This window comes from Acomys russatus, chromosome 1 (assembly GCF_903995435.1).
Source record: "Acomys russatus chromosome 1, mAcoRus1.1, whole genome shotgun sequence".
Lineage (NCBI taxonomy): Eukaryota > Metazoa > Chordata > Mammalia > Rodentia > Muridae > Acomys > Acomys russatus.
Window position 1 is genome coordinate 6,674,189 of NC_067137.1, and position 21,454 is coordinate 6,695,642.

Consider the following 21,454-nt stretch of genomic DNA (forward strand, 5'->3'; position numbering starts at 1 on the left):
ATTGCTTATAGCTTAACAAGATTCACCATCAGCAAGCAGTGGGCTTCCTGCTACCTGATGTGCCTGGGCATTGTCTACTCTCACCTCCCTCCGGGCTCACAAACTCAAGGGCACCGGGAAAGAGTCCAACTTGAATGAAACAATGTGCAGACTGCATGTGTCAACTTAGGAAAAACTCCACCTGAAACTGTGTGCCTGTGAAGTCACAGTGCACATCACAAGGGAATACTGGGCGCTTTTAAACAAACCTCCACCTCTCTCCTTTAAGTCTGAAGTTGAAAAAAACCATCTTAGGAAACTTGGTTCACTCTGAGGAGAAAAGGAGACTGACTACAAACCACACCGACACTGCACAATGCCCTGTGGCAAAAAAAAAAAAAAATTACATTTTTTTCCTTCTAAAAGAGAGGCAGTCTTGTATTTACTTACTTACTTGTTTTGGACTTTCAAAGCTTGATTTATAGTAACTATAAACATCACCACTTTGGATGGGTATAGAAAAATTCTTAGAAAAAATAATTTCAAACGTTAGTCACACTGTTGAAATCCCCATCCAACATTAATAATCTATTCTTCAGTAAGAAATAAAATTCTTCATAGCGAATGCCCTGGAGTTGCCTCGCTCAGTTGGCACAGCCATTTAAAACCAAACTGCTCACTAACTGGCTGTTTTGCAGCCCTACTCAACACCTGCAAATCGTCACGTGGTTTCTAGGCACCTTTGTCTGAGTAACAGCAGATCCCATTGGACAGAGACTAACAAGCAAGCTCACGTTCTGGGTGCAGAATCCTAGCAGCTGACCCTGGGCTCCTACGGGTGCCCTGTCTGATGCAAATGAGAGCAGACCTAGCATATGCCCTTTGGGGACAGCGGTTACTTTGCCTTGACTGGTTCTCGTTCTAACCAGCGAACCCTAACTTTTTGTTTATAGTGATACTCTTTTAAAAAATCCTGTAACATGGAGGGCAGAGGGAGCCCGTCAATCCCATCGTATGTAGTGCACCTGCAGATCACCGCGCGGCAGATATACTGCAGGCTGAAAGGGAAAGTCCTATTCAGTGATATCGTAAGCAATGGTTCAAAAAACATGCAGGAGCTGGGGTCTTTATAGTGCTCGAGAAGCCCAGTCACGGTGGAGGAGTGGAACACGCACGGGTCATGGGCGTCGAAGCTGAAGTTGTGGTTCCACTGCTCGATTCGGGCGTGCAGGGATCTGTTGTAGCGGCGGAAGCTCACCGAGAAGAGGTAGTCCTCCTGCGCAGAGTCCCTGAGCAAGAACGTGCCTTCCGGCTTCCCTTCCAGAAGCGCCTCGGCCTCGTATCGGTCCATCACGCCCCAGTAACAGGGATTGCCTGTGATCTGAAGGAGATCCGGCACAAGGCAGTGTATGTAATCAATCTGCGTGTGGACTTTCCAAGCTCCCTGTCGGCTAACGTGCGAGTGGCTGTCCCCGGACACCTGGCGCTGCTTCTGCCTCCGAGACTGCAGACAGAGGGTGGTTGAATCCTCTTCTGAGTCACAGTTCGTTTGTGGGGCTGTAGAACCGTCTCCACTTATTTCCGTCATCCCAGGGGCTAACTTTGGTCCCAGTTTATACAACGGATTGACCTGTGCGGTAGCTTCAAATGTGTGTATCTGTGCGTTGGGAGGGGGATCCACGCCTTCTTCGATACTAAGCCGTCGCCGCTCGCGAAGCCTATCTTCTTCATCTTCTGTAGACACTAGCGACGGATCAAATGTATCAAAAAATGTCGAGTGTGGGCTCACAGGGGCGGTATGCTGTTTAATCAAGTGCCACTTCTGTGCTAAATCCGAGCCGGCAGGAAAAGGGCATTTCTCTAGCATTAATTCAGAAAGATGTATTTTTCTTTTGTTGGAAAAGAGAGGCTTTGACTGCTTGCTGTAAGTTCTCATGGGGAAGCACAAACCCACAGTGTCCTGAAGCCTCTGCCTCAGAGAGCGGCTCCCGACTGCCCGGCCGGAAACACTGTCCATGTCGTGCACGGAGCTGACGCCATAGCGCCGCTCTCGCCTCTGCTGGCCGCTTCGAGTTCTACCAAACCTTTTCTCAGTATCCAAGGAGCTCTGGGTCTTTGTGGAACAGGAATGTTTCTTCTTCCCTCCCCACGGCGCGTGCCGAGAGTAGGAGTCTCTCCGTGCAAGCCTCGTCCCGGGGGTGGCACACGGGTCCCCGTCCTTCTCAATGCTTACTTCAACAACCTGAGGGATCTCCGCGGCACAGTTTTGGTTTCGCCTTGAGAAGGTCTTCGAGGGGCTCAGTCCCAGCTGTAAGGCAACATTTTCTCTTAACGGGCTGCTCTGCTGCTGGGGAGCGGACTCCCCCACACTGATGCTTTTCTCTTTGACAGACACACATCTGTTGGAATGCATGTCCACATCCTCACTGCGGCTTCCTCCTTCATGGCTGAAGAGATTCTGGCACCTGTACTTGAAGTTGTTCCACATTTTCCCCACTTTATCCATTGATTAAAAGAGCTAAAGAAAAACATGGAAAACAAAAACAGATTAACTGGAGAGGCCCGTGTAGCTGGAAAATGCAGTAACATTTCATTTCCTGCTGGGAAACTGAACTGGGTCAAGAACTAGCCTTAGGGTGACAAGTTGGGCAACAGTGAGGTCCTTCAGTGCCACTCAGGCCAAGCCTCTCTCTCCATTTCCTTTCAGAGAGAACTCAAGTTAACTGAAAGGAAGTACGCCATCTCGAGCTCTGCTTTCCTTTTTCCAGGAAATAACTGGATTTCATTATGACACCGAGTTGCAGCCCCTTATTTCTGGTAACTGAACTGTCTCTGCTTTTAAAGGGAAAATATAGACTTCAAGAGTTATAGTAACCGAGTTTGGTGAGATGCTGCCTACCTGGATGGTATGAGTTCAATCCTCCAGCCTCAAATGGTGAAAAGAATGGAGTCCTGTTATTTATCTTTGTGTGTGTGTGTGTGTGTGTGTGTGTGTGTGTGTGTGTAACAGGCATATCTCTGGTTAAAGCCTCATCTTTCTGTCCCCACTCCAAAATTACCCAATTTTATCCATGCTTCTGCAGCAGCAGTTTGAAGAGGAAGCTCTTGGCTTACAGGCAAGGGTGTCTGTAAGCTCCTCAGTGTTCATGTGGGAGCATGGTCTCGGTAGCAACTAGCAAAACAAAGGCACAAGCTGTGCCTGTGCTCTGTCATCTGCCTAGCCCCATCCCTCCAAAAACCCCAGTTAAGACAGTTCATGGTACTTCACAAACAGTATCGGACTGCACCAAGCACGAAACGGGAAGGCATGGCCAACACTCTGCCGTCGGGGGCATCTCACTTGCTTGTGTTTTCTAGTTAAGGGACTAGAGACCACTTACTCCTTAAGATCCACTAGGCATCCATTTCCCTGTCCATCTGCTGGAACAAAAGCTTCTGAGCAACACCGTGTTTGATCTGATGGCCAAAGCAGCATAGAAAATATGCATCTCTTTGAAAGGCATTTTCTGGGGACTTACTACTGGAAGTGTATGGGCAAGCCCACAGCAAAGTCAGGGTCTACCAGGTGGAATCCATGGCCCTCAGCACCGACTGCACTTCAGGTGCCCTGTTATCGCCCAATCCTCTTGTTAAATTAAGGTGTCAGATCTTCACTCACAAGTCTTGTTAGACAGACAATCCTGGCACGTTCTCGGTGACTCTGGTGTCACCGCTGTAGGTACTTTTCCAGCACCCTAGCCCTTTTCTACCCTAGGTCCTGTCTTCTTATTTAAGTACTTTAAACATTCTACACAAGTCTAAACTTCAGGTTCAAATTCTGATAGAAAGCTTGTTTGGTATGAAGTTTATTGTGTAGCCTAGGCTAGCCCTGAACCTAGGCTAGCCACAAGGCAATCCTGCCAAAGCCTTCTGAGCACTAGGATTACTGGCATAGGCCACTATACCCTGCTCTAAAAGGTTCTTTTTTTTTTTTTTTTTTTTTAAAGATTTATTATTTTTTATTATGTATACAGAGCTCTGCCTGCATGTATATCTGCAGGCCAGAGGAGGGTATCAGATCACATTATAGACAGTTATGAGCCACCATGTGGTTGCTGGAAATTGAACTCATGACCTCGGGAAGAACAGTCAGTGCTCTTAACCGCTGAGCCATGTCTCCAGCCCCTCTAAAAGGTTCTTAACTAAAAAAACCTTACCATTAGCCACACTTCTATACTTGCTGCCCATTCCCAGAGACTCAAGAAAATTAAAATCCTAACTAGCTGCTTCTGTTGCTATTTTTCTCAGCTGCATGATACCAAGTTTGCATTGCTAGTAATTGGCTGTCTTGTATTAGAGGTGACTTTGTAATAGGAGACTGACCGGCTTTGGGTCTTTCAGACCACAGTGTCCATGTGCATTTCCCCTGAACATCTTCTTCCCACAGAACAGTTAAAGCCCATTTTCCAGTTAAATTAGTATTGCTGTTTTCATGAATCTTGTCTAGAGGTAGGTCATTTTCCTTTCTTATGCCAACTTTCTCTCCTCTAGAATAACTGTCTCTTATTTGTGGGCTTCCTGAGCTTTCTACAGCCCATCAGCTCTCTGTGAAGCTGACAACACCAGCCAGCAGTGCGGCCCTGTGATTTTCCTTTATACAATCCCAGCAATTTATTTCTCTATCATGGAACTCTTGTTTTATTTTCTCTCAGAATAAAATCCTGGGTTACAAATGATTTACCCTGGCAAGCATGAGGACATCACCCCACTATTTTCTAGGCTCAGGTGTGGCTGGTGGAAACCAGCCCTACTGTCAATTTTCTTCTTCTGTGACCTGTGTTGATCTTCTGAAAATAAAACAACGCGCTCCTCTCCTTAGTGTGGAACCTTTGTGTTGACTGTGCTAAGCTTTTGATGTCCTCTGCCCTTCTCCTTCCCTTTTCAATAGAATATACTGAAATATATTTCCTTTTATGCTCTCTGACAGACTTGGCTTCAGTTTTCAACTTCTGTAGTAGAGGTGGGGTCAGCCTGAACAAATGTGGCCTGTGACCAGTAGGAACTTGATGTAAAAATGATTTAAATTTTTTCAAATTTGTGTGTGTGTGTGTCTATGGATGTCTGTGCATCACATGTATACCCAGTGCCCACGGAGGTCAAAAGATGGTGTTTGGTGCCCTGGACCTGGTGTGTGCAATGCTGTGGACCACCATGTGTGTGCTGGGAATCAACCCTGCTTCCCTGGAAGAGCAGTCAGGGTTAGAACTACTGAGCCAACTCTGCAGCCCCCAGAGCTTAAACTTTTTAAAGGGATTAAAAAAAACCCAAAACCCAACAGGTTGGATATAGGAGGGTATCTCTTTATTCTCAAGACTCAGGAGACAGAGGAGCTGTGTGAGTTCAAGGGCAGTCAGAGTCTACATCATGAGACCTTGTGGGGGCTGAAGTGCATAGAAAATGACCCCACAAACAACCTTTCACCGAAATTATATATAACATGTAAAACCCAATCAACCCACCAATCCCTCCTCTCCCTCTCCGTCTCTCTGTCCTCAGAAAGTTGACTGGCTTCTAGCTAGACTCCAGGGCAGGCACATAATGACGTACCATCCTCAATACAAAAAGAGTTGTCATACTCAAGAAATTCCAAAGTCGAACATTTTTCTGTGTTTCTAGATTTTTCTGCTCTCTGAAGGTATTTTCTATCAAGCAAAACTATACATAAAAAAGTGACTGTTACAAAACGGCCAAACCTAAAGCCACATATCTTACACGGCTGTTCATAAGCTCCATGAACAACCGGGACATGCAGAACACTCACCAGGGAGCACAAATGTTATTTGACAAAATATTTCCTGGAGAGACTCACAATACACACCTACTTACCCCAGACAGGACCCATGACAGAACAAGGCACAGACAGACCCCAAGTCCACTTGGTGAACCATGTGTATCATTGGGGTTACTTACAGGTGGAAGTGTTGCGGCTCTAAGGGAGAAGGCGTCCTGGCAGTAGGGAGCAAACCTCACAAGAGCTTTTTTGGGACAGGCTCAAGAGGATGGATGCCTCTGCTCAGGTAAGCTGCAGCCTGGGGTGGGACGGTGTGCGTGCTCGCTTACTTTTCCCAAGGTGGAGACTGGTGAGGTTTTGAGCTCAGGAATTTGTGCGTTTTCAAAACCTACAAATGAGCTTAGGCTTTTGGCCCTATAGGTGAGGGGTCACTTACAGCAGCTGAAATGACTCAAAGACAGCCACATCACCAAAGCCCAGCCCAGCACGGGGGACACCCTACAAAGCTGGGGACCTGGCACACTGCACAGCCTGCAGGCAGCTCAACAGGTTAGAGAGTGTTCTTTCCAGGTGTCTCTTCCAGGGAGCCGGTCTGATACCAGTCTTCTCTGGAGCGGGCTTGTCTCAGAGTCTTCTGGCAGCTGAAGTCACCTCATCTGAGGGGCTCTCACTTTTATTGCTTACTCTATAGGAAGGGTCTAGTGAATCTGATTGGTTTCAAGGACTCTCGGACACTATTCTGAGTTGTTTACTTTCTTGCTTCCTGCAAGATGGAATGTTTTAATCTTGGAGGAAACTGTGACACAAGGCTCTTCCTCCTGCTCTCACACTCTCTCTGCCTCCTCTTCTGCAATAATCTGCAGGGCCTTTGGAGGGGGTGACTACAGATGTCCACCTATGGCTAAGAAATAGGGCACTATGCCAGAAACAAAGTCTCGTCCTAGGAGCTTCACCAGTGGTTATGATTTGAGTTGATCTATAGGTGCACATCACACCCATCTAGAAAAACCACCCAAGTTACTTGCTCACTGGGACCCATGACCTCCCCAGCCATAGGTTTCTGTCTGGGCTTATGGGACCAGACATGAACTCTTTCTTTTGGGGTGGGCCTTAAATCCAACTCAAAGGCATTTGTCCTTAGTCACGACAGCCAAGTCACTATTGCACAAGCAGGCACATCACGCCTGGCATGTCGGCAGTTGAGCATGCCGGCCCATAGTCAAGCAGGGGTGTTGGTGATGGTTCTCCAGCAGCAGCAGCCGCCGCCTGCATGGCCCCTTCTGCCACATGAAAGGCAGCCAGCAGCAGGGTGGGGCTTCCAGTTTCAGTCCCAGCTTCATTTCCCCACGCCCTATAGTCCCAGCGTGCATGCGTGGTTCTTCAGCAATAGGGTCTCACCGCCTACTTCTAGCACACCCCCAGTGGCAGTAGCAATGGCCTTTATGGTCTGTGGGGCCTCAGGGGCTTCCCTGGCCAACAACTCATAGGTGCTAACCCACACCTGGCCCTAGGGTTTTTATTTGGTAACTTTATGGCTTCTGGGGGTGTCTTTTTTCTCCCACGTAGTAAGAATATGCTTCTCAGTTTCTTCCTCCTTTCGATGACCCCAGCCCCAGTAGGGTTGTGAGGGGAGCGTAAGTCCCAGTGCACCTGGCTATCTCGCTGATGGCTTTCCAAATCTAACACACTCAGTGGTTAGCATTACGTCATCTATATAACAAGCCTCTTCCAAAGGATGGGGGAGACAAGGCAGCACCCAGAGCCACCATCCTATACAAAGACAGCCATGGGGAAGCACTCGGAAAGCCTGTGCTCATCTGTTCTCTGCAGTGTCAGGTGATCCCAGACGTTCACAACTAGAAGGACAGGGAAGTCACAAGTAGGCAAGGTCTAAAGCAACATGGAAAAGGTCCATCCATCTGCAGCAACTGCATCCTTCACATATCAGGGTTGGGTACAAAGCATGGGCAGGCGGATGGACTTAGCTCCTGAAATCCTTCATCATTCTCTCTGAGCTGGTTTGCTTCCCTATCCTGGAGCTCTTCCCTGGGGCCTCCTTTGTTTCTCCAGACCTCATGAACTCAGTGGGCCCCACTTCATCTGCTCAGACCTACTGAGGGCCAAAGCGGAATGCGGTCTCGCTTCCCCGGCTGAATGTGTTGGCTCCTGGTCTGGCACTGCGGTGTAGCTTTTGCCTCCTCACCCACCACACCTGCCTGTGGAGGGGTTCCTGACCGGGAAAGCAGCTCCACTGCTAGCATAGCCTTCTGCTGGAGGGAGAGGGACCCTCCTCAGTCTGGGGGAGAAGTACCCAGCCCGGGACAGGCTGGCAGTCTTCACCAGTATTGTTCTATCACAGATGCCTTCTGTGAACAGCCCCCGCCCCCCAGCCTCCCCGAAGCCCTTTAGGACACAGTTTGGCTTCCTATCCGTTTTTCCCTTAGGAACTCCAGGTCGATACAAATCTTGCCACATTTGCCTTCGAGGAGCGCAGACAGACTTCTTACCTTCTCTGGGCTGTTCTCTCAATAGACAACACTCTTTACACAGTGGTCCAGGTTACTGAGCACGACACTGAAGGTCCACACAAGCCTCGCGGGCCTTGCTGCACCAACCAACCTTTTCCTTCCCTCCTCTGCAAACAGTTCTATGTGGCCCAGGAACTGGGGTTCAAACACAGATCCTCCTACTCCTATTTCCCCAAAGTGTCTGTCCCTCCTCTATGGTCCCCCACCCCCTGCTATTTGTGGGGACCTCAGATGGAGATAACCAAGTGTTCCCAGTGGCTTCCATAAGCCACTCCACCAGGGACCGACTGCCTCGCACACGCTGGAGAGGGAGGGGTAGTCACATCACTCAGCTTCCTGCCTCCACAGAGTCAGACTGGCCCGTCCCAACCACACCGCGTCCCACAGACTCACACCAGGCTGCGCCAGGCTCTGTCACTGCCTGTTAAAGTTCCGGTGCTGTTTCCTGATTACCCTGGGTTCCTGTACAGAAGCTGGTTAAGGTCCCCATGTGCACACTGGATCATAGACTTCCTTCTTTTGCTGCTGAAGGCTGGACTCGAGGCCCATCCTCTAAGCCTTCTACCACTTTTCTCATGCTCCCATTCATCTAACTGACTTTTCAGATCAGAGGGCGCTGCCCCATCTCCCTTTTCTGTTGCACTTGCTCCTCTGCACAAACACCTCAGCCTCGGCTGCATTCCTAACTCCACACAGCGGAGGCCAGGCAGCCTCTGCCTCCACTCTTGTGTGCTAATCTTAAAGACAGCAAGATTTTCTCTAAACCTTTAACTGTTTTCAGGGCAACTCCGTATTCACATGGTGACCCCGCTCATCAAGCAGGCAAGCCCCCATCCCACATAGATGACGACTACCACCCAGTCACCCATAAAGGCTCAGCTTTAGTTGCCTGTCTCACTGCCCATAGCAAGAACCACGTGACTGCTGTCATAGCACAAAGGCACACTAACACACAGCATACAGAAAAGGACAACTCTACCAGAATTTTCTCCTCAGATGCTCCCACCTCAGGCTTCTCAGCCTCAGTTGCATACCTTGCTGCACGTGGCCAGGATTACGCCTTCACTCTTTCACAATGCATCTCTGGTTCTGTCATGTCCCTATTCTAGCGGGTGTCAATTACGTTGTATGACAAAACTTTCCTTGGGGAGACCCAACACACGCCTACTCACCCCAGATACTACTACACTCAAAGTACAGATAGCACCAAAGTCCATCGTGGTGAACCATGAATTCTACTGTGGTTACTTAAAGAGCAGAAATGACTCAAATACAGCTGCATCACCAAAGCCCAGGCCGGCATGGCGACAGCTCACAAACCTGGGGACCTAGAGCACACAGCAGGGCCTGCAGACAGCTCCATGTGGAGAGTCTCTCTAACGTGGCTGGTCTGCTCTCACAGTCTCCTTTGAAGCTTGACTCCACTCATTTATCTAAGGGGATTCTCAGCTCTTATTGCTTACTTTGGCAGGGAGGGGCCTAGTGAGTCTGGTCGGTTTCAGGGGCTTCCTAAAGCCCTTTCAAGTTGTTTACCTTCCTGGTTAAGGAGCTTCCTGCAGATCGGAACATTACAATCTGGAAAAAACCTACACAACTGCAAAGCAGCTTCTAGCCTGGAACCCCTGGGCTGGTTCCGTTGCTGGGAAGATGCCTGTCAGTGTTCTTAATCCAGAGACTTTGCAGACTGCAACATGACAAAAGACAAAAGTTTGTATTTTTATGACAAAAAGAAATATTTTTTTTCTTTTCTTACAGACTGCCTTTGAGAAAGACAGTGGTGGCTGCTTTTGTTTTTGTTTTTTCCAGATAGGGTTTCTCTATGTAGCCTTGGATGTCTGGACTTGCTTTGTAGACCAGGCTGGCCTTGAACTCACAGCTATCTGGCTGCCTCTGCCTGAGTGCTGGGATTACAAGTATGAGCCATGGTTCCTGGCTTGGTTTTGTTTTTTAATGTGGAAATGCTACTGGGAGGTGGGGCTGTAACAGTGGTAAATTTTAAAATGTTGATAGTGATTAATAGTTGAGGCAAAAATCAAGAACACATTCCAAATAGCTTAATGTCACATTTGAGTTTCTGTTGCTTAATTTCTGGAAATGTATTTAGTTTAAAGCAGAAATCTTTTGGATTTACACTACAATTCTTTTACTTTGTGGTTTTATACTAAGTCAAAAAGTGCTAAAAGAAGGTATTAAATGTCAAGTGTATCAACTTCTAGAATGAAAGTGCATATCTATACACTCTTTCACATTTCTATACAGGCTTAGCTATATCAAAACAATTTTCTAAAGAGTTACTACTTTCCTCAAGGAGCTATAATTTGAAATTGGTTTCATAATGCTTTTGTAAGTTAAATGGCATTTGTTGAAAACTTGTATTTAACAGAATAAGCAATAAGTCAGGATTAAGTAAAATGAGGTCAAATTCCATTACTACAAAAATTTACATTAAAAAAGCATGAATAGTACAGCCAAAGCCTCTCTGTATACCAAATAGTATCTATTATACATTTTCTACAAAACAAACTAGTTCAAATAGTTTCCAGGAGCTCATTACAATGGAGCAACCCCAGGTTTTATGAGAACTACATTCAGTAGTAAGTTTTAAGACATTGCATGCCACAGTGGGTAGAAAGACAACTACAGCCCAGCTCAACCCCTCCCACTGCTCAGTCGGCCAGACCCAGCGCAGTAAACCCTACACATGAAGCACTTCAGACATAAGAAAAACTGCGACCTGCGGGCTGATTAAAGTATTTCTGCCAAGTCAGTCTAGGAGATGGTTCTTCAGGCATTTTAGTGTTTGGAAAATGATAATACAATATTAATACTACCATTAAAGCTGACCCACAATCCTAGGGATGCATGGCTATCGTATTTATAAATACTTCAGAAGAATCTGAGAACTACTTCAAACATTTGTCATCACCTCCACACTGTGTTGTGATCTGGTCTGTGTTTTCAGTTAGATGGCCATTTATCGCCTCCACTGTTGTCCAACATTAGCTGAAATAAATGCAACAGATCTACGGAAAACAACTGCTGCGTAAGCTTAAATGACCTATGACTCGGCTTCCCAAGTGACACTACTACAATGCACACAATGTATCAATAGATGGACTGCTGTGCACTCGAACCTGTGGGGCCCTCCTCACTTAGGCTACTTATGCTGAGCTGGTTATGAGCACGTCCCACACCTGCTCATGCCACTTATGCTAAATTATAGGTTTTAATTAATGCTGATTAGCATAATGGAACTTGGGAGGCCTGGAAGCCTAAGTTGAATGACTTTGGAATACTCAATGAAAATAATTCAATGAATTGAAAACCGTGTAGCAAAGATCTATAAAGATTCTAAATTTAGAATGTATCAAGAGAGTCTACTTAAAAACTTCATACTGGCTTTTAGGTGGTATAATCTGGATAGAGTTCTGTAAGATAGAAAGTAGGGACCTGCAAACAGATGACTTCATCTCAACACAGGAGCTGGTCCTTAATCAAAGGCTGACAACAGTGTAATTAATTTGTTAAAATAAGAACGAGATTTTAATGTGTGACTCATTTTACTAAACTCTACAGACAATTGGTCCAGACTGTGCCAGATAAGAGCCTTTCCTATGCACTGGGCTACAGTGATGGCAAGCTAAGGCAGTGCTGTCAGGGATCACAGGGAGGCAGCCTGTCTTTGGAGCTGTGAACAGGGATCTCTGGGAAGTGATACTCAGAATTTGGGCATGAAAAATGAAAAGGAATGAATTAGGAAAGAGAGAAGAACATGTAATGTCTTGACACAGCATGAACAATGGCTGGAGTAGGTGCGGCCAAGGGCACTGAGAGGAAGTGGCAGGAGTAGGCTGTGTAGTCACGCTAAGAGAACGCAGGACGGTGCTGGTGCAGCACTGAAGACACATGCAGAGGGCCAAATGAGACAGGAATCAACAAGGCAGTGCTGGCCCACACCTGTAATCCCAGCACTCAAGAGGCAGAGGCAGGCACTGTGAGTTCAAGGCCAGCCTGGTCTGCAGAGCTGGTTCCAGGACAGTCAGGGCCACATAGAGAAACCCTGTCTTGGGGGCGGGGGCGGGAGGAGATCTCAATTAATGACAGCAGAGACGGAGATGAGATGTTTAGAAGTCAAATCTACAAGGCTGATGGCTGAGAATCCAGAACGCAGTGGAAGGCGTCAAGACAACCTGGGCATGTTTCAAGCTTGGGCAAATGGGTGAAAAAAGATGCTTTTCAGAGAAACGACACGAGGCAAAATAATGTCAGCGAGTTAGTGTTTGGAGGAAGATAGTAAATTTAACTCTTGAAACACTGTAACTGGGGTTATCACAGGAACTTGCATGCAAGTGAACTCACTGTTCCACGCACATATCCATACAACAGAATACTATGTATTATAGGAGTGAAACCATTTCTGTCGATACACAAAGATATCAAAACCAGATTATGCCTAACAGAATAATACACACATTATGAATAAACTTATCTTTCACACAACCCCCGAAACATACTGTTTAAACACACATACATAATTGTAGTCTAGGAAAATGGTGAACTGCGGGTCCAGTGAGAGCCTGTCTCAAAGAAAAACGTGGATAACAAGAAGAAAACACCCGACGCTGACGTCTGGCCTCCACACTTGAGGATTATTCTACCTACCTAGTGTATGCTCTAACACTGAAGCGTGACAAAGGCAGCACTTAAAGGCAACTCCTGGCCTACTCTCCTGTAAGTGTAACGAGGCCACACTCTGAGGAAATGATCAGAGTGAACTGTTTCTCACAACTTACTATGGATGCTCTGGTTTCATTTTCTTTTTTCCTGGCAATGCTGGGGAGGGATACTGGCCCCGGCCTCGTGCACAGTAGGAAGCATTCTTCAGTGAGATACTTCCCAACCCTGAATGCTCTGGTTTCTCTATCTACTATGAGATCCTTGGAGAAAGCCAACAAGAAACCTCTAGCATGCTGCTACCTCTGTATCTGACCATCGGCATGAAGTTCACCGACACTAGGAATGTGTCTGCTAGCACGTGCCCGGGATAAAGAATGACACGTAGGAAGTTCTTCTATTTCCCTATGCAGGTGAAGGGAAATAACAGTTAAAAAAAATAAATAAATAAAAGAAAGAAAGACATTAAGAGTCACAGTGTTACACAGACTTCATAATAATATCTCTCAGTTACAGAAAGACAATTTAAGGTCTATCTTTTTCTAATTTAAAAAATAAGTAACTTTTCCTTTCTTAAATGTTATCTCCTAACTCATAACTCGCAGTGTCATGTGGTAAGAAGCTCCAGCCCACCTCAAATCCTATTCTTCGGCCAAACCAGCACTTTGCTTCTTGATTCAGGCAAAAGAATAAAAAAGGAAAGGCTGGAAATGGTTAAACACATGGTGGCTGCGTTCTAGCTTCACCAAGTCATGCCTCAGACTAAGCGTGCCTCTTGGTGTGAGGAGGGTAACACCTGCATCCCAAGCTGGTGTGAAGACTAGAGGTCATACACACAAAGCCTTGGGCTCCCAGAAGACACACGGAGCAGATGCTTTGGCTACCCCATGGTCCTGCCTCGGATCTTCAGGGTTGACGCTTCTCCTTTGATTCTTCTGGGCCACACCTCAGACGCCAGTGTCTTCCTATGTATAATCGCTGCCAGACTGAAATTTCTATTCAGTCATTCAAGCTACTATAGCGCTTCCTAAGAAAGAATGTCCCTCAGCAGCTGAAGGTCCAGCTCATTACACCATAAGCTGTGGATGTACAGTCTTGACAAGGCCCGGCGACATGATCCGCACTCCCTGTCCTGTGCGTCACAATCCCTTGTTAGTCTGTAAGCCACACTGCGGTGGGCATCCAGAGGGCATACACGCCCAACAAGCGATGTTTCACTCTTGATGGGAAAGCATCTTGTGCAATATACTAACAAACACACCCGTCACTGACATGTTTATCAGGCAGGCTCTAGGCTCTAATACACATGCTTTAGATTTAGCTGCACCCCGTGTCATATTCAGGCAGCATTCATTAGCTGTGTGACATGGCTCAACCTTGCTATCCAAAAATAGGAACAATTACCACCTCTCTTTTGAGGATAACATGATATAAGGCAAGTACAGCTTGGGGATCTAAAGTGGTGGCTTCTGAGGCACAACCAATGCAAGAGGAGATGGGTGCGCTAATAATAGAAGCACAAGGCTCCTATCAGATGGGGAGATCATTGGTCAGTTACTCCTGGCTTTGTCTTCCATATGCAGAGAGGTAGAGCAGCAGATCTGTGTGACCCAGGAGTGCCTTCAGCACTGTCCTAAGGTCCTACATCCTAGGGCATAAGACACCCAGGGCCCACACATCTCTCTTCACACCAGAAGGCAGTTAAGCAACAAACCAGCTAAACAACAAAATAACTTTTCGCTGAAGAACTTCGTGGTCATCTTAGTTCAGAAAAATGTCTAAAGGGGAACTGTGAGCTCATCGGGGCCTTCCTAATAACCTACAAAGAAGCCTGTGCGCCAGTGTACGCCAGACTGTCTCCTTCCCTCAGAAGCCAGCAACCTAAGTGCCAAGAACCACCACAAAAGACGCATCTAAGTGCTTTGGAGAACCACTCCATTTCACTCTTATCTAAAGTTGCTTAGGATACACTTGCCACTCACTCACTTACATACTTACGGACAACACCTTTTCAGCCCAAAGTTTAGTTCTGAAAAGAAGTAACTAGCTTCAAATAGACAGCTTGCAGTAAATCAGAGAAAGAAAGCACTCAGAGTAGTTCCTTCCTTCCTGGTAATCTAGCTGATCTCCCAATGGGAGGCAAAAAAAAAAAAAAAAAAAAAAAAAAAAAAAAAAAAAAAAAGGTAAATAGCTTCAAACTAGTCTGTTCGTCACACATCTGATTGGGAAAGGGACTGGGAAGGATAAAAGCAAATCAGATCGTTCAGATTCATTCACTAATAATAACAAAGTACAGGTATAAATTCTAAGTAAGACACCGTACTTTGTTTTATATGTCAACATGCAACAATTTTATTTTGAAACACGACAATCAAAAAACTTAAGATTGTTAACAGAATTGAAATAAAACCTGACCCATCACATGCTGAGAAGCAACTAAAAACATTTTCTCAAGCAGGCCTTGCTACGTAGCTGAGGACGGCCCTGAAATCTCCGAGGGCCACCAGCCTCTGCCTCTAAGCCCTGGGATTAAAACTGTGCACCATCATGTCAGCTCTCGATCACTTTTGATGACTAATGTTTGAAAAAATATATATATGTTTCTTTCTTTTAGCTCTTTATTGTGTAATGTGTGTAAATGTGCGTGCTAATAGTTGTTCACACTTGTCTCTGACAAATCTTTGTCTTGTTTCTCTCTAGTTTTGCTCTGTAGTTTCTGGACTCAAGCTCAGAAAGTTACTTTCTGACAGGTGCAAAAGTGGAATATTTGCCTGCCAGAATTCTGATATTTTATAAATATGTAAAGGAATAATGAAGCAAACAGAAATTACCTATTATGCCACCCCCACAAAAACAAATGTTTGGATGAAGCAGCCAGTATTTGTGTAAGTAATCCTCTAAATCCATTAACATAGGATATTTCTCCATTTCTGTTAAATAACATCTCACACTCTAATTTAAAAAACAAGTCAGACTTCCCAGTTAAATGCTTGGCTCTAAGGGAGATGAAATATTCCCTAAGTGTTACTCCCCAGCCACTTGTGAGAAACCACAGAGAAACATAGATCAGTTCCTAAAATTCCAGTTATCTGGAGAGGGTTAGCTCAAAGGCTGTCTAGCTATTCAAATGTCCGCTGCTTCTATGAGAGGCCAGACAGGAAGATGAAAACTAGAACTAGGCAGCAGTAATCACACATATGCAGGCAAAACATTCACACACATAAAGAATTAAAAAGGGAAATCAAAATGCATCATGTTTCTCATTTTAAAAAATTTCTACTATCAACAGAAAGCCTAAACTGCAAATTCTTAGTTTAAATTCCTCTTCCTCTCTCCCACTGTTTCTTAAATATTTTGAACTTTTGGCCAATTATAGTAAATATTCAAATACTGGTTTGTCAATCACCTCCAACATCTTTTCTGGATGGAAAAAATGAAAAGAAAAAGAAAAAGCTAAGAGACAAATGTTCTCAAAAAACTGAGTAGTACAGCAGGCGCATCTCTTGAGTTCATGGCCAGCCCGGTCTACAGAGCGAGTTCCAGCACAGGACAGCCCGGGCTGCACAGAGAACAGAAAAGTGGTAACAAGCTGGGCGTGGCACTTCACGCCCGCACTTCCAGCAGTCAAGAGACCAAGGCACTGTTCAACCAAACTGCATGGTAAGACTTTGCTTTAAAACACTAAAATTTCAAATTTATAGTAAATGCCAGTGAAGGGGACCAAAACGGATGATAAAGAAAGCAAAGAAAATGGCAGTCAGAAAACAAGAAGCTGGGGGCATTGGCTGATGCCGTGATCTCAGCTTTCCAGAGGCTGAGGACCAGGGAGGTGGAATTTAAAGTTTGAAGTCAGCATGGATAAAGAGTGAGGCTGAAGGGACTCTAGCCAGCCCGGCACGGCTACTGAGTTGCAACTCACAGTCCTGTCTACCTGCCCAACAGGAAGGCCTCCTTGGGACTCCTCACACTGCTGCATGTGTATGAGGTCCCAATGGATGGTTGCTTGGAGGCTTGACCAGGCTCTTCAGTACGAGAAACCAAATGCTCTTTTGTACTATGTGTTACTAGAAAGAGGCCCCAAACCAGAATTTTCTAGGCAGGAGGCAAGCCACTGACAATCAAATTTCCAATAACTACCATCAATAATCTTCCATCTGAAAGGAAAGGAGTGAAGTTAACGCAATTTTCTTATCTACCAGATAAAAACTATTCTCTTTAGTGCCAGAGAAATTTCTACAAACGCAAAACCACTAAGCTGCAGCTGCCACTTTCCTTCTCAGCATCATGGTAAACACTGTACTTCATCCCAGCACTCAGGAGGCAGGCAGATCGCTGTGAGTTCGCGGCCAGCCTGGTCTACAAAGCAAGTCCAGAACAGCCAAGGCTACACAGGGAAACCCTGTCTAAAAAAATCAAAACCAAAACCCAAGAAAAACCCACTGTACTTCAAATGAACAAGAGCACACAGGTGTGTCCTGTACCACAGCGACATAACTGACGGTGCTCCTGAGACAGGATCTGTCTCGTGAAATGCAGCGCTGTGCTCCCCCACCCATCCACTACCTTTCAGATGGGACCCTGGGTAGCTGTCAGTGTGACTTCAACTTTATCTTTGTTTATACTTCAGACGTTGTTTTTGGGAGATTTCATAGAAACTTCTAGAAAGGTCTTACTGCTTTTAAGATGGTTTTATCTCCACCATTCTTTTCTTCACTGTAGTTTAAGTATTTATGGAAAGTATCCTAAGGAGGTGGTTTATGTTTGGTGATACCAAAAATTTAAAACAAAGATTCTTGATAAATACTAATAGAGTTATTTCTTAAAGTAGAGCAACCTATGCAGAGCCCTGTTATAGTTCTTTATTCCACCCTAGAAAATATTAACAAAAAACCAAGCAGTACTAGCAGTTTGTAACATAGACAGCTGCCAGCAACATCTGTAATAAAAGGTCAAACCAGAACAGCTTTAAGTTTCAGACCTAAAGCTTCTAAGTAGAAGAAAACAATCTTCTTTATCAAATGAACAATTTCATATACGACTACAACGTCCCTTGATTATACCCATGTCCCAGCTCCCTACCTCCCCTCCCCTAGACACCTAACACCCTTCCGACTGTCAGAAAACAACAACCTTAATTTCTGAATAGCAGCCAAGTGCAAAGCACTCCGTCCCTTTATGTGAACTGCTTTACTTAGTCCTCAAACAATTTTATAAGCTGCCTAATGATACAGGCCTGTAGTCCTAACTAATGGGAAGCTGAGGGAGGAGGCTCACAAGTGCAAGGCCTGCTTGGGCAATAAATAGCGTGAGTTCAAGCCCAGCCAAGGCAACTAAGTGAAATCAAATCCTGTCTGAAAGTAAGTAAAACAAGGGCCGGGAACAGCTCTGTGGTGAAGTATTTTGCACCTTGGATGTCATGAGACAGGTTCAACCCCAGTACCACAGAAACGTAACAATCTGCACAGTAGCTGCTAACTATCAGTGTTGATAGAAGATTCCAAACAACTTGGCTACAACTACACAGCCCTTTACAAAGTCCACCAATACACAGAAATGAACCACTGGCCCCAACCTCAAGGACAAGAACGAGCTGTGATTGCTGGCAGACACAGCTGATAGAGGCGAAGGCTAGACCAACATGCTTTGACACTGCCTCTTCCTAATACAGTGTAAAACTAGGGAGTCTTCTGTACGAGGCTTCTCTAAATTTGTGTAAACTAAAAGCCTATTTGCCCAGGCACAGTGAGTTTCTGGGTCTGCAACTGCTAAAGAAAACACATTCTAAAGCATTCACAGTAAAGCCATTTTGATTGAGTGGCTGAATGGGGCCACCTTGGGGTCTGTTTATTTGTCCATCAACTATGTTCTTTATCTTTCAATATTAACATTCTGTAGATTTCTAAGATGTTCTATACACAGCAAATACACAGATCTGAGTCACTAAGTGACTTTCTGAGGAATTTCCAGGTCCACATGCTTAAGATGCTAGGGACAGACACTGAAAGTTTTCATCTCATGAGACACTAAAGAGTGAACTGCAGCTCAGTGGGAAGGGCTTGCTGGCCCAGCATGTGCAAAAGCCCCAGGCAGAAAACAAAACAAAGAAAGGAAAAGGAAAACTGAAGCCGACTCTAGCAGGATGAATGAAAACTCAAGGTCAGCCTGGGCTACGGTAACTAACAAAAGGAAAAAATGAGCCCAGCTATATGCAGTTCCATTCGCTGTCAGTACTGGAGTAACTGTGACTGGCTAGACGTCCTGCAGGACAGGTGGGCTCTCCAGATAGCCCCAATTTTTGACGGCTCACGCTAGGATTTTCTGACTTCATGATGCTGGTCTGTTTTGGGTTAGCAGCATGCAGTGATAGTCTCCTTGTGTTAAAAGTGAAGGCAAAAGGCTTGGATTACTAAATTATGAGTTCTACAGGTATCTTCCTGCTAGGAACAAGTAGAAGCCGAGGTGACAGATCAAAACACTTTTTGAGACTAGAAAACAGGCGATATGGAAACACGATCCTTGAAAGGAGGAAATGAGTTGGGTGGGCCTAGGATTGCCTGGAATCTCAATTTAAGAGGGAACCCGACAGTCAGCAGTCTATGTGAACTGAGGGCCAAGGCTCAAGGGTCCGTGGCACCTGGGGTACAATTTGCAGGACAGATCATAAACAGGGACTGTTAGCACACTGCCCCAGTCTGCCTAGCACCATTACCTGTCTGCTGCTGGGTGTGGCCCTGGCCAGAATTACAGAGGCCAAACCCATCTCGCCTCCCTCAGCTCCTCTCTTACCTCTGGTTCCTTTCTTCCTCTCTTAGGGCCCCCTCTCTCTGTCGCCCTGGGGTGCCCCATGCTTCTATACAATAAATCTTATACCATGTAGTGTGACGCATATTTCATATTTAACAGAGACTCTGAGAAGTGTTGAGAAATAGGGATGTGAAAGTAAAAATCTTACAAGCCTCTTGAAAATAATACTTCCACAGAAAAGTATACAATACTGCTCACGAAATCAGATCTAAATAAGCAGAGATATATACTCTACATTGCTATAGAGGACACAGAAAATTAACATAAAAGAAAATACTAATAAAATGAAAGACACCAGCAAAGCCTAGGCTGTTTTGAGCAAATGTTTCACAAAGGAAAATATGCAAACGATCTACAAGCACATGACAGAATACTCAGTTATCACCAGTTGCCAGGAAAGAGAAGTTCAAACCACAATGAGCTACCCCAAGGAGGCAAGCAGAACAGTGGAGGGGGTAAAGCAAAGACTCTCAGTGTATGAGAGAGGATGTCAGTCAGTTTATGACCCCTTAACAACATACCCGGTAAAACACTTCAGGCTTTCTTAAGAGGCGGTGGTTCTCAACCTATGAACCGATCTCTTTGGGGGTAGAATGACCCTTTCACAGGCGTCACCTAAGACCACTGGAAAATACAGATGGTTATATTATGATTCATAACAGTAGCAAAGTTAGTTATGAAGCAGTAGCAAAGATAATTTTATAGCTGGGGGGTCACCACAACATGAGGAAGTGTGTTACAGGGTTGCAGCGTTAGGAAGGTTGAGAAACACTGCCTTAAGGGACACAATTACTTTAGGTCATGGTTTCGTAGGTTTCACCCCACCAGGGCCAGGAGGATGTGGTGAAGCAGGCAGACAGCTATAACAACAGAAGTCAAGCAGCAGAGAAGAAACTGCCTGCACTAGGTGGTTCCCCCACCCTCCTCTTCCAGCACTCAGAGCCTAGGGCATAGTGCTGCCCACACTCAGGGCGGGATGGCGCTTAAGCAGCTCATTTCAGAGATGAGCTTTTTAGTCTCTTGGGCCTTTCTTGATCCATTAAGCTGAGAAGTTAAATCCACCTCAGAAACTATTTCCAGCAATTCCACATCTAGGTATTCCCAAAGAGAAGGGAGAACCCTGCTGCAGGAGGACACATACAATGTTCACCGCAGCTTTATTCATGACAGTGGAAAGCTGAGAACAACCCTTTCCACAACAAATCATACAAGGTAAGACTAGCTTGCGGCTTAAAAACAGAAAAACCTATCATCACGTCTAACACAGAAGAACCTCAAGCATCACATCGATCGAAAGCCCAACATAAAGGAACACATCCTGCAGTACCCTTCTACTAAAATTCTACAACAGGCAGAATTTCTTTTTTCCGTGTGTGTGTGTGTGTGTGTGTGTGTGTGTGTGTGTGTGTGTGTATGTGTGTGTGCATGTGTGACCATCTGTGTGTGCATATCATGGGTGAATTCACGTCAGACATATTCAACAGGTGTCCTCCACTGCTCTTCACTTGGCTTTTTGAGTAGAGTCTCTTGTTGAACCTTTTCATCTGGACTGGCTGGTCTTCCAGCCTATGGGACACATCTGTGTGTGAGGTTACAGACACACGCAGTCACACCTGGCTTCTTACATGGACGCCAGGGGTCCAAATTCTGGTCCTCATACTTGGACGGTAAGATCTTTACGTCAAGCTGTCCCCCACAG

General features: G+C 45.5%; 1 protein-coding gene across 2 annotated transcripts in view; it reads right to left on the minus strand.

Moving 5' to 3' along the window:
* Nucleotides 1–320: 320 nt before the first annotated feature.
* Socs5 (suppressor of cytokine signaling 5) overlaps nucleotides 321–21,454 on the minus strand; it is a 32,383-nt gene continuing 11,249 nt past the window's right edge. For both annotated transcript variants that reach the window (XM_051159166.1, XM_051159084.1), the window contains exon 2: nucleotides 321–2,497. In XM_051159166.1, coding sequence (XP_051015123.1) covers nucleotides 875–2,485 — 1,611 coding nt within the window. In that variant the 5' untranslated portion in view covers nucleotides 2,486–2,497 and the 3' untranslated portion in view covers nucleotides 321–874. The remainder of the gene's footprint in view (nucleotides 2,498–21,454) is intronic.